The 18,082-nt window shown below is 46.5% G+C and overlaps 1 protein-coding gene across 2 annotated transcripts in view; it reads right to left on the bottom strand.

Moving 5' to 3' along the window:
- The window catches only part of LOC139550116 (retinal-specific phospholipid-transporting ATPase ABCA4-like), a 104,348-nt gene that overhangs the window by 66,741 nt on the left and 19,525 nt on the right, over positions 1 to 18,082 (bottom strand). For both annotated transcript variants that reach the window (XM_071360758.1, XM_071360757.1), the window contains exons 7-12: positions 16,849 to 16,938; positions 12,803 to 13,040; positions 12,478 to 12,617; positions 8,572 to 8,688; positions 8,162 to 8,359; positions 1,398 to 1,603 (exon numbers count right to left, since the gene is read on the bottom strand). In XM_071360758.1, the coding sequence (XP_071216859.1) occupies positions 1,398 to 1,603; positions 8,162 to 8,359; positions 8,572 to 8,688; positions 12,478 to 12,617; positions 12,803 to 13,040; positions 16,849 to 16,938 (989 nt within the window). The remainder of the gene's footprint in view (positions 1 to 1,397; positions 1,604 to 8,161; positions 8,360 to 8,571; positions 8,689 to 12,477; positions 12,618 to 12,802; positions 13,041 to 16,848; positions 16,939 to 18,082) is intronic.

Below are 18,082 nucleotides of genomic sequence, written 5' to 3'. Positions count from 1 at the left end.
ATTTTCCTCCATCATGATGCCATCTATTTTGTGAAGAGCACCAGTCCCTCCTGCAGCAAAGCACCCCCACCACATGATGCTGCCACCCCCGTGCTTCACGGTTGGGATGGTGTTCTTCGGCTTGCAAACCTCCCCCTTTTTCCTCCAAACATAACGATGGTCATTATGGCCAAAAAGTTCTATTTTTGTTTCATCAGACCAGAGGACATTTCTCCAAAAAGTTCAATCTTTGTCCCCATGTGCAGTTGAAAACTGTAGTCTGGCTTTTTTATGGCGGTTTTGGAGAAGTGGCTTCTTCCTTGCTGAGCGGCCTTTCAGGTTATGTCGATATAGGACTCATTTTACTGTGGATATAGATACTTTTGCACCTGTTTCCTCCAGCATCTTCACAGGGTCCTTTGCTGTTGTTCTGGGATTGATTTGCACTTTTCGCACCAAAGTACGTTCATCTCTAGGAGACAGAATGCGTCTTCTTCCTGAGCGGTATGACGGCTGCGTGGTCCCATGGTGTTTATACTTGCATACTATTGTTTGTACAGATGAACGTGGTACCTTCAGGTGTTTGGAAATTTCTCCCCAGGATGAACCAGACTTGTGGAGGTCTACAATTTTTTTTCTGAGGTCTTGGCTGGTTTCTTTTTATTATCCTATGATGTCAAGCAAAGAGGCACTGAGTTTGAAGGTAGGCCTTGAACTACATCCACAGGTACACCTCCAATTGACTCAAATGATGTCAATTAGCCTATCAGAAGCTTCTAAAGCCATGATATCATTTTCTGGAGTTTTCCAAGCTGTTTCAAGTCACAGTCAACTTAGTGTATGTAAACTTCTGACCCACTGGAATTGTGATACAGTGAATTATCAGGGAAATAATCTGTCTGTAAACAATTGTTGGAAAAATTACTTGTGTCATGCACAAAGTAGATGTCCTAACCGACTTGCCAAAGCTATAGTTTGTTACCAAAAATTTGTGGTGTTGTTGAAAAACAAGTTTTAATGACTCCAACCTAAGTGTATGTAAACTTCACGACTTCAAATGAGTTAGTTACCACAATTGCATTCTGTGAAAGTGTGTATATTTTCCCCATGACTGTAAAGTTGTATATGAGAATGACCGCCCACCGCCGAGCGAGCCACCTCAAAAGCTAGCTAATGAGGAGACACAAGCAGGACGGTCTGGCGAGTATGTTTCACACATTCCCACATGCTACATTCGTACATACAGCCTGGTTATTATATTCTGACCGGAAGAACATTGACTTCCACCTGATAATAATTGGTCCAGAACCTTTGAGTCTTCTCATCTAAATTGTGTGTGTTTATTTATTGATGTGAGTCCATACCGATGTATCTCAGTGTCTATGACTTCCCTGTGGGTTTATATAAAAACATAGTACCTGTCTTTGATCTTGTTGGTTCGCTCTACTTGGTCGATGTCCATGCGTATCTTGTACTTGACGTGACGCGGCACGGTAGTGGTCCAGGGGTAGACGTCCAGGAAGACTAGCCCTGCCCAGAACTTATTCTCCTCCAATAGAAAGAGAGCCTGGTGGGTCAGCTGATCCTCGTCTGTATGGGGCATGAATTTATCCAAACTGATACACTGGATGAGGGGAGAGGAAGGTGGGGAAGGAGGGAGCAGGGAGAGGGAGGGAGGGAAGGAAGGAGGAGGGAGGAGGGAGCAGGGAGAGGGAGGGAGGGAGGTGGGGAAGGAGAGAGGAGGGAGGGAGGAAGGTGGGGAAGGAGAGAGGGAAGGAAGGATGTGGGGGGGAGAGGGTGAGAGGGGAGAAATAGGAGGAGAGAGAGATTAATTTGTAGTGTAACAGATTGTGTCGGTTAGAGCATAGCTTTGACCAATTTGGAATGGATTAGCAGCATAGCCCAGTGTGTGAATGAGTCACAGTGTCCCGCAAACACTTCCTATCATGATATTTACTAGAACTCTCCACTGACAATGCTGAGAGACATTCACACACACACACACACACAAAGGCCTTGTGAATCTCTCTCTCTCTCTCTCTCTCTCTCTCTCTCTCTCTCTCTCTCTCTCTCTCTCTCTCTCTCTCTCTCTCTCTCTCTCTCTCTCTCTCTCTCTCTCTCTCTCTCTCTCTCTCTCTCTCTCTCTCTCTCTCTCTCTCTCTCTCTCTCTCTCTCTCTCTCTCTCTCTCTCTCTCTCTCTCTCTCTCTCTCTCTCTCTCTCTCTCTCTCTCTCTCTCTCTCGCACACACACACACACACACACACACACACACACACACACACACACACACACACACACACACACACACACACACTTCCATCAACACCACCCAACTCTTACCCCCTAACCTGGAAAATCAATTAGAATTCACTGTATATATTGGAACGACAGAGCGAGGGAATGAAATAATGAGGGCTGGATAGAGCCACACTGTCTGTTTAAAGAATAGGCTGGATAGAACCAAGCTGTCTGTTTAAAGAATAGGCTGGATAGAACCAAGCTGTCTGTTTAAAGAATAGGCTGGATAGAGCCAAGCTGTCTGTTAAAGAATAGGCTGGATAGAGCCAAGCTGTCTGTTTATAGAATAGGCTGGATAGAACCAAGCTGTCTGTTAAAGAATAGGCTGGATAGAACCAAGCTGTCTGTTTAAAGAATAGGCTGGATAGAGCCAAGCTGTCTGTTTAAAGAATAGGCTGGATAGAACCAAGCTGTCTGTTAAAGAATAGGCTGGATAGAACCAAGCTGTCTGATTAAAGAATAGGCTGGATAGAGCCAAGCTGTCTGTTAAAGAATAGGCTGGATAGAGCCAAGCTGTCTGTTAAAGAATAGGCTGGATAGAACCAAGCTGTCTGATTAAAGAATAGGCTGGATAGAGCCAAGCTGTCTGTTAAAGAATAGGCTGGATAGAGCCAAGCTGTCTGTTAAAGAATAGGCTGGATAGAACCAAGCTGTCTGTTAAAGAATAGGCTGGATAGAACCAAGCCGTCTGTTTAAAGAATAGGCTGATAGAGTGATTTACTCTATTGTATGTGGTAAGTCCAGGGGTTCCATTTCAATGTCAGTCCCGTACACAAAAACAACATAGGAAGGGGTGGTTCACTCCCACCTATTCAACACTTTCTCATGGACCACACAAAGACAAGCTGGTAGAGCCATGACAGTAGGCCTGTCCCCCTGCCTGTCACCCTGCCTGTCCCCTTCCCTCTCCCCCTGATTGTCCCCCTGCCTGTCCCCCTCTGGTCCCCCTGCTTGTCCCCCTGCCTGTCCCCCTCTGGTCCCCCTGCCTGTCCCCCTCTGGTACCCCTGCCTGTCCCCCTGCCTGTCCCCCTGCTTGTCACCCTGACTGTCACCCTGCCTGTCCCCCTGCTTGTCACCCTGACTGTCCCCCTGCCTCTCCACCTCCCTCTCCCCCTGCCTGTCCCCCTGCCTGTCCCCCTGCTTGTCACCCTGACTGTCCCCCTGACTGTCCCCCTGCTTGTCACCCTGACTGTCCCCCTGCCTCTCCCCCTCCCTCTCCCTCTGCCTGTCCCCCTGCCTGTCGCCCTCTGGTCCCCCTGCCTGCCCCCCTGCATGTCCCCCTGCCTGTCCCCCTGCCTGTCCCCCTCTGGTCCCTCTGCATGTCCCCCTGCCTGTCCCCCTGCCTGTCCCCCTCCCTCTCCCCCTGCCTGTCCCCCTGCCTGTCCCCCTCTGGTCCCCCTGCCTGAAGAAATAAATTAAAAGGAAATGTTGTTTTGTTCTGTTGGACTGTGAGTGACTACCTTTATGGAAGCAGAGTCAGACTGTGAGTGACTACCCTTCTGGAAGCAGAGTCAGACTGTGAGTGACTACCCTTCTGGAAGCAGAGTCAGACTGTGAGTGACTACCCTTATAGAGGCAGAGTCAGACTGTGAGTGACTACCCTTCTGGAAGCAGAGTCAGACTGTGAGTGACTACCCTTCTGGAAGCAGAGTCAGACTGTGAGTGACTACCCTTGCGGAGGCAGAGTTGGACTGTGAGTGACTACCCTTATGGAAGCAGAGTTGGACTGTGAGTGACTACCCTTATGGAAGCAGAGTCAGACTGTGAGTGACTACCCTTACGGAGGCATAGTCAGACTGAGTGACTACCCTTCTGGAAACAGAGTCAGACTGTGAGTGACTACCCTTCTGGAAGCAGAGTCAGACTGTGAGTGACTACCCTTACGGAGGCAGAGTTGGACTGTGAGTGACTACCCTTATGGAAGCAGAGTTGGACTGTGAGTGACTACCCTTATGGAAGCAGAGTCAGACTGTGAGTGACTACCCTTATGGAAGCAGAGTCAGACTGTGAGTGACTACCCTTAAGGAGGCAGAGTTGGACTGTGAGTGACTACCCTTCTGGAAGCAGAGTCAGACTGTGAGTGACTACCCTTAAGGAGGCAGAGTCAGACTGTGAGTGACTACCCTTACGGAGGCATAGTCAGACTGTGAGTGACTACCCTTACGGAGGCATAGTCAGACTGTGAGTGACTACCCTTAAGGAGGCAGAGTTGGACTGTGAGTGACTACCCTTATGGAAGCAGAGTCAGACTGTGAGTGACTACCCTTACGGAGGCATAGTCAGACTGTGAGTGACTACCCTTACGGAGGCATAGTCAGACTGTGAGTGACTACCCTTCTGGAAGCAGAGTCAGACTGTGAGTGACTACCTGTATGGAAGCAGAGTCAGACTGTGAGTGACTACCCTTCTGGAAGCAGAGTCAGACTGTGAGTGACTACCTTTATGGAGGCAGAGTCAGACTGTGAGTGACTACCCTTATAGAGGCAGAGTCAGACTGTGAGTGACTACCCTTATGGAAGCAGAGTCAGACTGTGAGTGACTACCCTTCTGGAAGCAGAGTCAGACTGTGAGTGACTACCCTTATAGAGGCAGAGTCAGACTGTGAGTGACTACCCTTCTGGAAGCAGAGTCAGACTGTGAGTGACTACCCTTATAGAGGCAGAGTCAGACTGTGAGTGACTACCCTTATGGAAGCAGAGTCAGACTGTGAGTGACTACCCTTACGGAGGCATAGTCAGACTGTGAGTGACTACCCTTCTGGAAGCAGAGTCAGACTGTGAGTGACTACCCTTATAGAGGCAGAGTCAGACTGTGAGTGACTACCTTTATGGAAGCAGAGTCAGACTGTGAGTGACTACCCTTATGGAAGCAGAGTCAGACTGTGAGTGACTACCCTTATGGAAGCAGAGTCAGACTGTGAGTGACTACCCTTCTGGAAGCAGAGTCAGACTGTGAGTGACTACCCTTCTGGAAGCAGAGTCAGACTGTGAGTGACTACCCTTATAGAGGCAGAGTCAGACTGTGAGTGACTACCCTTCTGGAAGCAGAGTCAGACTGTGAGTGACTACCCTTATAGAGGCAGAGTCAGACTGTGAGTGACTACCCTTATGGAAGCAGAGTCAGACTGTGAGTGACTACCCTTACGGAGGCAGAGTCAGACTGTGAGTGACTACCCTTCTGGAAGCAGAGTCAGACTGTGAGTGACTACCCTTATAGAGGCAGAGTCAGACTGTGAGTGACTACCCTTCTGGAAGCAGAGTCAGACTGTGAGTGACTACCCTTCTGGAAGCAGAGTCAGACTGTGAGTGACTACCCTTATAGAGGCAGAGTCAGACTGTGAGTGACTACCCTTCTGGAAGCAGAGTCAGACTGTGAGTGACTACCCTTCTGGAAGCAGAGTCAGACTGTGAGTGACTACCCTTGCGGAGGCAGAGTTGGACTGTGAGTGACTACCCTTATGGAAGCAGAGTTGGACTGTGAGTGACTACCCTTATGGAAGCAGAGTCAGACTGTGAGTGACTACCCTTACGGAGGCATAGTCAGACTGAGTGACTACCCTTCTGGAAACAGAGTCAGACTGTGAGTGACTACCCTTCTGGAAGCAGAGTCAGACTGTGAGTGACTACCCTTACGGAGGCAGAGTTGGACTGTGAGTGACTACCCTTATGGAAGCAGAGTTGGACTGTGAGTGACTACCCTTATGGAAGCAGAGTCAGACTGTGAGTGACTACCCTTATGGAAGCAGAGTTGGACTGTGAGTGACTACCCTTCTGGAAGCAGAGTCAGACTGTGAGTGACTACCCTTAAGGAGGCAGAGTCAGACTGTGAGTGACTACCCTTACGGAGGCATAGTCAGACTGTGAGTGACTACCCTTACGGAGGCATAGTCAGACTGTGAGTGACTACCCTTAAGGAGGCAGAGTTGGACTGTGAGTGACTACCCTTATGGAAGCAGAGTCAGACTGTGAGTGACTACCCTTACGGAGGCATAGTCAGACTGTGAGTGACTACCCTTACGGAGGCATAGTCAGACTGTGAGTGACTACCCTTCTGGAAGCAGAGTCAGACTGTGAGTGACTACCTGTATGGAAGCAGAGTCAGACTGTGAGTGACTACCCTTCTGGAAGCAGAGTCAGACTGTGAGTGACTACCTTTATGGAGGCAGAGTCAGACTGTGAGTGACTACCCTTATAGAGGCAGAGTCAGACTGTGAGTGACTACCCTTATGGAAGCAGAGTCAGACTGTGAGTGACTACCCTTCTGGAAGCAGAGTCAGACTGTGAGTGACTACCCTTATAGAGGCAGAGTCAGACTGTGAGTGACTACCCTTCTGGAAGCAGAGTCAGACTGTGAGTGACTACCCTTATAGAGGCAGAGTCAGACTGTGAGTGACTACCCTTATGGAAGCAGAGTCAGACTGTGAGTGACTACCCTTACGGAGGCAGAGTCAGACTGTGAGTGACTACCCTTCTGGAAGCAGAGTCAGACTGTGAGTGACTACCCTTATAGAGGCAGAGTCAGACTGTGAGTGACTACCTTTATGGAAGCAGAGTCAGACTGTGAGTGACTACCCTTATGGAAGCAGAGTCAGACTGTGAGTGACTACCCTTATGGAAGCAGAGTCAGACTGTGAGTGACTACCCTTCTGGAAGCAGAGTCAGACTGTGAGTGACTACCCTTCTGGAAGCAGAGTCAGACTGTGAGTGACTACCCTTATAGAGGCAGAGTCAGACTGTGAGTGACTACCCTTCTGGAAGCAGAGTCAGACTGTGAGTGACTACCCTTATAGAGGCAGAGTCAGACTGTGAGTGACTACCCTTATGGAAGCAGAGTCAGACTGTGAGTGACTACCCTTACGGAGGCAGAGTCAGACTGTGAGTGACTACCCTTCTGGAAGCAGAGTCAGACTGTGAGTGACTACCCTTATAGAGGCAGAGTCAGACTGTGAGTGACTACCCTTATGGAAGCAGAGTCAGACTGTGAGTGACTACCCTTACGGAGGCAGAGTCAGACTGTGAGTGACTACCTTTATGGAAGCAGAGTCAGACTGTGAGTGACTACCCTTACGGAGGCAGAGTCAGACTGTGAGTGACTACCCTTAAGGAGGCAGAATCAGACTGTGAGTGACTACCCTTACGGAGGCAGAGTCAGACTGTGAGTGACTACCCTTACGGAGGCAGAGTCAGACTGTGAGTGACTACCTTTATGGAAGCAGAGTCAGACTGTGAGTGACTACCCTTACGGAGGCAGAGTCAGACTGTGAGTGACTACCCTTACGGAGGCAGAGTCAGATTGTGAGTGACTACCTTTATGGAAGCAGAGTCAGACTGTGAGTGACTACCCTTACGGAAGCAGAATCAGACTGTGAGTGACTACCCTTATGGAAGCAGAGTCAGACTGTGAGTGACTACCCTTATGGGAGAAGAGTTGGACTGTGAGTGACTACCCTTAAGGAGGCAGAGTTGGACTGTGAGTGACTACCCTTATAGAGGCAGAGTCAGACTGTGAGTGACTACCCTTATGGGAGAAGAGTTGGACTGTGAGTGACTACCCTTAAGGAGGCAGAGTTGGACTGTGAGTGACTACCCTTATGGAGGCAGAATCAGACTGTGAGTGACTACCCTTATGGGAGAAGAGTTGGACTGTGAGTGACTACCCTTAAGGAGGCAGAGTTGGACTGTGAGTGACTACCCTTATGGAGGCAGAATCAGACTGTGAGTGACTTCCCTTACGGAGGCAGAGTCAGACTGTGAATGACTACCCTTAAGGAGGCAGTCAGACTGTGAGTGACTACCCTTATGGAGGCAGTCAGACTGTGAGTGACTACCCTTACGGAGGCAGAGTCACTATTTAGTTATCATGTCATTATTCATTAACCCTTACCTCTCCGTACTGGTTGAACATGCGTACGGCCTGGTCTGTGAGGTTGAAGACGTTCCTCCAGTCGAAGCTGGGCATGTTCTCTTCTCTGTCCTCCTCAAGCCCGTTGTACAGGAAGTTGAGGATGTCTTTAGAGGAGAACTCAGTGTCCTCCAGACTCCTGTCTATTAGGTCTGCTACCGTGGGGTTTCTGATGGTGTCCTGCAGGGGCAGGAGAGAGATATAATTTAATTTACTGGAAAACCGCACTGCACATTTACAAGTGTGTGCTGCTATTTTGGCCACCTTTCTCTTGACACCAAGGTAATACTACAATGAGACTAACCTGTAATAAAGGTTATAAAGGTGAGAAAGAATGAAGACCAATACCATGTGTGTGTGTGTGTGTTTGTGTGCGTGCGTGCGTGCGTTACCCTGATCATGTTTATCTGGATTCCAGCGTTGAAGAACCTCCAGAGTTGAGGTCCCACCTCCTCCCAGGCCTTTCCCATGGTCATCAGACGCTCCAGCTCCTCAAATGTAGTGTTGGCCTGGAGAGAACATGTTAGCAGTTAACAGACATGAACACACACACACACACATACTGACATAAAGGCCATCAATACTATGAAGTCCTGTCTTTCTCAGATCTCCAGTATGCAGGGTCAATAGTATCTTTCTCCAAGCAGCTCAGTAGAATTTACTTAACATCTGTTTTCTGTCAACTGCGGTAAATATGACATAACAAATGTTATATATGAATGAGCTCTGTTCTCTTTTGGCGAACACAATTGAGCATTGAACCCCCTGTAGCGAACACAATTTAGTGTTGCACCCCCTGTAGCGAACACAATTTAGTGTTGCACCCCCTGTAGCGAACACAATTTAGTGTTGCACCCCCTGTAGCGAACACAATTTAGTGTTGCACCCCCTGTAGCGAACACAATTGAGTGTTGCACCCCCTGTAGCGAACACAATTGAGTGTTGCACCCCCTGTAGCGAACACAATTTAGTGTTGCACCCCCTGTAGCGAACACAATTGAGTGTTGCACCCCCTGTAGCGAACACAATTGAGTGTTGCACCCCCTGTAGCGAACACAATTGAGTGTTGCACCCCCTGTAGCGAACACAATTGAGTGTTGCACCCCCTGTAGCAAACACAATTGAGTGCTGCACCCCCTGTAGCGAACACAATTGAGTGTTGCACCCCCTGTAGCGAACACAATTGAGTGCTTCACCCCCTGTAGCGAACACAATTGAGTGTTGCACCCCCTGTAGCGAACACAATTGAGTGTTGCACCCCCTGTAGCGAACACCATTGAGCGTCGAAACCCCCTGTTGTCATGACGTGGTCATTATTTTTATGTTGATTTGTAACTTGCACCAGCAGAGGACCGTCACGACGTGGCCCTTTCTGGATGTAGATCGTGGCTTCCCCCTCTCTCAATCTCTACTACACCAGGTTCTGTTATCTCAGGTCGTAAATTCCTGGCGGAGACTCTCTCCTCCTGGCCATGCAGAGATCACAGAGTGAACAAAGGATTTCACGTGGCAGAACTCCTAAATCCCCAAAATGGGAAAGTGAAACTATATGTCCACTTGTGAGAATGTGGGAAGAGTCCGTGGACACTTAATGGACAGTTATGTTGAGTGTGTTTCCTTTGGTGACCTCACGAAGGACAGGAAACACACAGAACTATATCTCTGAATGTGTACATTTCTCAATTACGGTGTTTGCATCTAATTCTTGTATAAAATGAATTCGTAAAGATGAAACTATTTGTGAAATGATGTAATGTGATGTTAAACCTTTAATGTGAGAGAATTGTATTCCCTTTAAAGTTTAACGAAGTCATTGACCCGCTCCCGTGAGCACAGACATGATCTGGCGTCATGGAACCGCCGTTTCTATTGTTACAAATAAAAAACCCTCCTGAGGAAATCCTCTTCAGACTAAGCAAAACCCACAGCGTGAGATGTGATTGCGAATAGTTAAGACCACTCATACCTCAGTGTAAACTGAGGTGGTACAGGTTTGAGTACCAAGATTAGAAAACCATACATTGTGGAGCACTGGCTACACGGCTGGAAATGGTTAAACTCTGAGACTATCGAATCCTACAGAATAAAAGCAAATCTTAGACACTAATTAATAGTCTGCAGCTAGAAATTATGTCAACCTGGGATGCGAATACCGACAACCTCCGAAACATCTATTCTATGAGATCATTTCTGAACTGTACTCTGAAGTATCCATTCTAACCACATAATACTCTGATATTCAGGGTAACAGAAAGAGAGAGAGAGACTCGGATGAACTCTCCAGCAGACGGACCGGATTCCAACAGAGAAGACAACAATGACATACACTGTACATTTACATTTAAGTCATTTAGCAGACGCTCTTATCCAGAGCGACTTACAAATTGGAAAGTTCATACATATTCATCCTGGTCCCCCCGTGGGGAATGAACCCACAACCCTGGCGTTGCAAGCGCCATGCTCTACCAACTGAGCCACACGGGACCACTGTAAATATGTACTTGCAATTATTCTCGAATGAGTGGCCGTTCATGTGCAAAGGATTAGCATTTCAATGTATAGAATTATAGACTGTGTAATGAATCCATTTTGTCCTTCCCGCTCTTTCTCAGTCCACACCCTCTTCTCTTTGTCCACCAAGCCGTCATATCGGTTTAGCCCACTAGGGGATCTTACCTATCATTGTTAGTAACCAATATCTACTGTTTGTTTGTTTGTGCATTTCTGTGATTATTTAGTTAGTTAGTAAATAAGTTAGTTAGCCAATTGGTGTATGTGTAACGGCAGCCTTCCTCCTCTTCGTCTGAAGAGGAGGTGTAGCAGGGATCGGACCAAGACGCAGCGTAGTTCGTGCTCAACATATTTAATTAAGACGATAAACGTGAACACTTACACAATACAAAAATAACAAACCGAAACAGTCCTCTCTAGTGAAACGAACACAAAGATAGGAAACAACCACCCACAAACCCCAACACAAAACAAGCCACCTAAATATGATTTCCAATCAGAGACAACACAAAACACCTGCCTCTGATTGAGAACCATATTAGGCCAAACATAGAAACAGACAAACTAGACACACAACATAGAATGCCCACCAAGCTCACGTCCTGACCAACACTAAAACAAGCAAAACACACAAGAACTATGGTCAGAACGTGACAGTATGGATGATTTATAGTAAAGGCTGGGTTCATGCAGATAACCAACAATTTACGATGTTCATATGAGACTGACGTGAGGTAAAGAATAATTCATTAATAGAAGACTAATTGATCAGATATTAAAATATATTAGGAAACTTATAACTTTGCAATCTGAAGATTTTCCGTGGTGACCCGACTCCTAGTTAATTAAATTTACATGATTAGTTTAATCACGTAATAATAATTACAGAGAATTGATTTGATAAAATAACAGTCTTCACCTTTAATAATGCCAAAGACACGACACTGTAACAAACACGATTGAGCGTTGGAACCCCCTGTAACAAACACAATTGGGCGTTGGAACCCCCCTGTAACAAACACAATTGAGTTGGAACCCCCTGTAACAAACACAATTGGGCGTTGGAACCCCCCTGTAACAAACACAATTGAGTTGGAACCCCCCTGTAACAAACACAATTGAGTTGGAACCCCCTGTAACAAACACAATTGAGTTGGAACCCCCCTGTAACAAACACAATTGAGTTGGAACCCCCCTGTAACAAACACAATTGAGTTGGAACCCCCCTGTAACAAACACAATTGAGTTGGAACCCCCTGTAACAAACACAATTAGTTGGAACCCCCTGTAACAAACACAATTGAGTTGGAACCCCCCTGTAGCAAACACAATTGAGTTGGAACCCCCTGTAACAAACACAATTGAGTTGGAACCCCCTGTAACAAACACAATTGAGTTGGAACCCCCTGTAACAAACACAATTGAGTTGGAACCCCCTGTAACAAACACAATTTAGTTGGAACCCCCTGTAACAAACACTATTGAGTTGGAACCCCCTGTAACAAACACAATTGAGTTGGAACCCCCTGTAACAAACACAATTGAGTTGGAACCCCCCTGTAGCAAACACAATTGAGTTGGAACCACCTGTAACAAACACAATTGAGTTGGAACCCCCTGTAACAAACACAATTGAGCGTTGGAACCCCCCTGTAACAAACACAATTGAGCGTTGGAACCCCCCTGTAACAAACACAATTCCTCAGCAGGGTGTTTGCGTGTTTGTGCACATATGTTTGGGTTAACAAGAGTCAAAGAGGAGGAGAGGAGGGTGTGTGCTGTCTTACACTCTTTAGTATCAGTCTGATGGCTGGGGAGTCTGGAGCGTAGAGGATCTTCCCCATGAAGAGAGGCTTGACTGAACTCCACACGATCTTAGTGACCGGGTTAGACTCCAGAGTCTGCATCAGGTCGTTACAGAACGGAGCTGAGAGGAGAAGGGGGGGGGGGGGGGGAGACATGTCTAGTTAGCCTGTGACAAGGGAAGCAATGGAATAGTTCCTAAAGTGTAAACCTCTGAGCACATCTCAAATATTTTCAAGTATTTGACATGATGTATTTGACCCGGATGTATTTGACCCGGAAGTGAGCCCTAGTCCTAACTCTACTTACTGGTTGTCATGTCGTAGACATAGTCGTGGTTCTTGGATCCATTCACCCCCAGGAACACCTTGTAGTTGTTGTCTTCGTACCAGTTGAAGGAGAGGACCCTGGATCCCTCTCCGTCTGGGTACCCACAGAACAGGGCCGACACAATGCTCATCAGCTGGCTGAAGGAGCTGGGACCACCAGCCCGGAACAACGGGTAGACCACCTTCAGAAGGTCCTTGGTGCTGTTCCTCTCAAAGAGCTGGAGGTCGAGAGGAAGAGGAAGGAAAACGGAAGAGAGGAAGGAGAAATAAAGAGGTTAGACGGGTAGACCACCTTCAGAAGGTCCTTGGTGCTGTTCGTCTTAGAGCTATTAACTGACATTTTGGTTATTTTTAGTTTTTTAAACAACAAATTGACCATCGGCTCAATTATATGAATTCCATTTCGTTCAGGTTTTTTCTGTGGGCTCAGTTTTTATATAGAAAGATCAAGCCCAAACTGTGCGATGTAGTAGGGAGTTGTAGTTTCCAACAGGCCAATATTCAACATTGTTTAGCGCAGAAAAAGGTAATTAACTACAATGACCATAATCCATTGCTCGCCTACTTGTCAGGTCTTTGTGGGGCAGACATGGAGAGGGAGAGAAGAGACAGAAGACGTGCGATGGAGAGGGATAGAGAGCTGTTGCTTCACCAGGTATCTCTACCTGAAAATATATGATCTAAGTGGTTGATAGTTGGTATTCAGCAGTCATAAAAGTATGCCTTTATTTACTTTCAAGAACTACTAAAACAGTGATTTTGTCAGACGACATTGGCAGCAGCTCTCTAGAAAAGAGATGATGACTTGGAATGACATAATAAAGTTATCAAATAAAACTAATTTAATGTATACAACTGAAATGTTTTGTTAAACGAAAAGTCATGTAACTAAATGGTGGTTACTAAGTGATAAGCAGTCACTAACCATCATAGGACTATTATTTAACTGTTTTATTCTGTTACAACATTCAACCAACATAATGCATTTGAGGGTAATTTTTTTTTCAATCAAAATTGAACAGTCGTTACAATTTGTTAAATCGTCGAACAAAAACCGAACTAACCTCAGAAAGCACTAAACATACTTTTATCTTGGTTAGAGAGGAGGGGTAGGGAGAAGAGGGGAGGGAGAGATAGATAGATAGTGTTATACTGTAAATATGAGTGTTTACAAGCATCTTTAGTAGGACACTGTCTATCACTGTCCCTTCACACCGTTATTTCGCTCTACACTGCCACAACAGAAACAAGGTCAAGATAAAGTACTGTTGCAAGGACACTCACAAGTAGATCCACATTTAAAGGGAAAAACACAATGCTCAGAACATTAAACAACAAAGTCTGAGCTCACATTTCCTTTTGATAACAAGGATAGGTGTTGGGTGGGCCAGACACCTGACATTGTTCAGGAGTACGCCAGTGTGTAATGTACTATGTCACTTCCTGAATAAGGAGGTGAGGGGGAGGGGTGGGGGTTCTCAGATCTTCTCTGGCTTAGGACTGATGACTCATTCATAAAGCACGTTCATCCCTCACCTCACACACACACACACGCGCGCAAACGCACACGCAAACGCACACACACACACACAGGCTTACACGCATACAGTTGAAGTCGGAAGTTTTCCTTACATTTAGGTTGGAATCATTAAAACTTATTTTTCAACCACTCCACAAATTTCTTGTCAACAAACTATAGTTTTGGCAAGTCGGTTAGGACATCTACTTGTGCATGACACAAGTAATTTTTCCAACAATTGTTTACAGACAGATTATTTCACTTATAATTCACTGTCTCACAATTCCAGTGGGTCAGAAGTTTACGTACACTAAGTTGACTGTGCCTTTAAACAGCTTGGAAAACATTTTGGGTCAATTGGAGGTGTACCTGTCAATGTATTTCAAGGCTTACCTTCAAACTCAGTGCCTGTTTGCTTGGCATCATGGGAAAATTAAAAGAAATCAGCCAATACCTCAGAAAATAAATTGTAGACCACAAGTCTGGTTCATCCTTGGGAGAAATTTCCAAACACCTGAAGGTACCACGTTCATCTGTACAAACAATAGTACGCAAGTATAAACACCATGGGAAAACACAGCCATCATACCGCTCAGGAAGGAGACGCTTTCTGTCTCCTAGAGATAAACATACTTGTGCTAAAAGTGCAAATCAATCCCAGAACAACAGCAAATGACCATGTGAAGATGCTGGAGGAAACAGGTACAAAAGTATCTATATCCACAGTAAAAGGAGTCCTATATCGACATAACCTGAAAGGCCACTCAGCAAGGAAGAAGCCACTGCTCCAAAACCACCATAAAAAAGCCAGACTACAGTTTTCAACTGCACATGGGACAAAGATCGTACTTTTTGGAGAAATGTCCTCTGGTCTGATGAAACAAAAGCATCATGTTATGGGGGTGCTTTGCTGCAGGAGGGTCTGGTGCACTTCACAAAAATAGATGGCATCATGATGAGGGAAAATTATTGAGAACAGTTGAGAACAAGTTCTCATTTATAACTGCGACCTGGCCAAGAAAAAGCAAAGCAGTGCGACACAAACAACAACACAGAGTTACTCATGGAATAAACAAACATACAGTCTATAACACAATAGAAAAAGTCTATGTGCAAATGAGGTAGATAAGGGAGGTAAGGTAATAAATAGGCTGTAGTGACGAAGTAATTACAATTTAGCAATTAAACACTGGAGTGATAGATGTGAAGAAGATGAATGTGCAAGTAGAGATACTGGGGTGCAAAGGAGCAAAAATAAATAAATAAATAACAATATGGGGATGAGGTAGAGGTGCAGTGATCTGTGAGCTGCTCTGACAGCTGGTGCTTAAAGCTAGTGAGGGAGATATGAGTCTCCAGCTTTAGTGATTTTTGCAATTCGTTCCAGTCATTGGCAGCAGAGAACTGGAAGGAAAGGCGACCAAAGGAGGAATTGGCTTTGGGGATGACCAGTGAGATATACCTGCTGGAGTGCGTGCTACGGGTGGGTGCTGCTATGGTGACCAGTGAGCTGAGATAAGGCGGGGCTTTACCAAATGTATTTGGCTAAGGTGTATGTAAACTTCCGACTTCAACTGTATGTGAACATCACATGTACACACACACTATGAACAACACCCAGGAATTGTTAGACATACATCTGACCAATTCATTCATCATAAACACTTTAAGTAGGATACTTCCACCCTGCACAAAGCACCATGCGTGTCTTTACTATAAACACAGCTGTCAACTCTACTCGAAATCAAACACACACAAATGCACTAACAGCTTCCTGTTACTGGGAGAAACTAACATCTTCCTGTTACTGGGAGAAACTAACATCTTCCTGTTACTGGGAGAAACTAACAGCTTCCTGTTACTGGGAGAAACTAACAGCTTCCTGTTACTGGGAGAAACTAACAGCTTCCTGTTACTGGGAGAAACACAACAGCTTCCTGTTACTAGGAGAAACTAACAGCTTCCTGTTACTAGGAGAAACTAACATCTTCCTGTTACTGGGAGAAACTAACATCTTCCTGTTACTGGGAGAAACTAACAGCTTCCTGTTACTGAGGAGAAACTAACAGCTTCCTGTTACTAGGAGAAACTAACAGCTTCCTGTTACTGGGAGAAACTAACAGCTTCCTGTTACTGGGAGAAACTAACAGCTTCCTGTTACTGGGAGAAACTAACAGCTTCCTGTTACTAGGAGAAACTAACAGCTTCCTGTTACTGGGAGAAACTAACAGCTTCCTGTTACTGGGAGAAACTAACAGCTTCCTGTTACTAGGAGAAACTAACAGCTTCCTGTTACTGGGAGAAACTAACAGCTTCCTGTTACTGGGAGAAACTAACAGCTTCCTGTTACTAGGAGAAACTAACAGCTTCCTGTTACTGGGAGAAACTAACAGCTTCCTGTTACTGGGAGAAACTAACAGCTTCCCGTTACTGAGGATAGAGGGGAGATTGGAGACAGAGAATGAGAGAGAGGATAACAGAAAGACATATGATAGATGACCACTCACCACTTGGACCTTCTCTGATACAGCGGTTAGGACACGCCCCCAGTAGCGTAGGTCTGGTCCGTCCGTGTGGTTGTCCAACACCCGGGGCAGCTGGGAAAAGACAGTTTGGACAGGTAATAGTCACATCTCAGGGACTACAGGTGAAAACTAGCCGGCACATTTACAGAAATATTGATGTGATGTGCATTGTCCCTGTCAAAAACATGAAACAGAACGTTTGAATACTTTAAAGCATTTTGAATAAGGTCTGATTTGATTCGTTTTTTTTTATTCGGTTAGCAATGTTTAAAATCATGCAAAGGTAACTAACTAGGCCTGAATCAACGAGCTGGGTGCTATACTCTCAGACTCTTTCACCTTTACGACTTTAAAGGAAAAGCTCTTCAAGGCCACTGACATGCCACAGAGAGTCACTACGGAAACAGAGAACGCCAACACAAACAACTTACATGCTTCCTATGACATACCTTACACTTCCATTTCAATGGAGGGAGGGAGGGAGGGAGGGAGGGAGGGAGGGGGGGAGGGAGGGAGGGAGGGAGGGAGGGGGGGAGGGAGGGAGAAAAGAGAGAGGGAGGGAGGGAGGGAGGGAGGGGGGAGGGAGGGGGGGAGGGAGGGAGGGAGGGAGGGAGGGAGGGAGGGAGGGAGGGAGGGAGGGAGGGAGGGAGGGAGGGAGGGAGGGAGGGAGGGAGGGAGGGAGGGAGGGAGGGAGGGAGGGAGGGAGGGAGGGAGGGAGGGAGGGAGGGAGGGAGGGAGGGAGGGAGGGAGGGAGGGAGAAAAGAGGGAGGGAGAAAAGAGAGAGGGAGGGAAAAGGCAAGAGAATAGGAGAGGAGAGGTTGCAGTGATCTATTAGTAGGAGTGAGTGAGTGAGTGAGTGAGTGAGTGAGTGAGTGAGTGAGTGAGTGAGTGAGTGAGTGAGTGAGGGAGTGAGGGAGGGAGGGAGGGAGGGAGGGAGGGAGGGAGGGAGGGAGGGAGGGAGAGAGGGAGGGAGGGGGGGAGGGAGGGAGGGAGGGAGGGAGGGAGGGAGGGAGGGAGGGAGGGAGGGAGGGAGGGGTTAAGGGTTAAGGGTTGAGAGGACAACCCAGTAAAAGAGAGGAAGAGGTTTACTCCGCCCAGAATCTGTCCATGTTAAGCACATCATTACTACTAAGCAAGTGAGGAGTTTTTGTATTGGGGGGAAATGAGAGAGTGTCGATATTTAGTCAAGATCAACATGAACTGACTACGTTGTTAC

The sequence above is a fragment of the Salvelinus alpinus genome, chromosome 23, assembly GCF_045679555.1.
Source record: "Salvelinus alpinus chromosome 23, SLU_Salpinus.1, whole genome shotgun sequence".
NCBI classification, from domain to species: Eukaryota; Metazoa; Chordata; class Actinopteri; order Salmoniformes; family Salmonidae; genus Salvelinus; species Salvelinus alpinus.
This window is presented reverse-complemented; position numbering and strand designations above follow the sequence as displayed.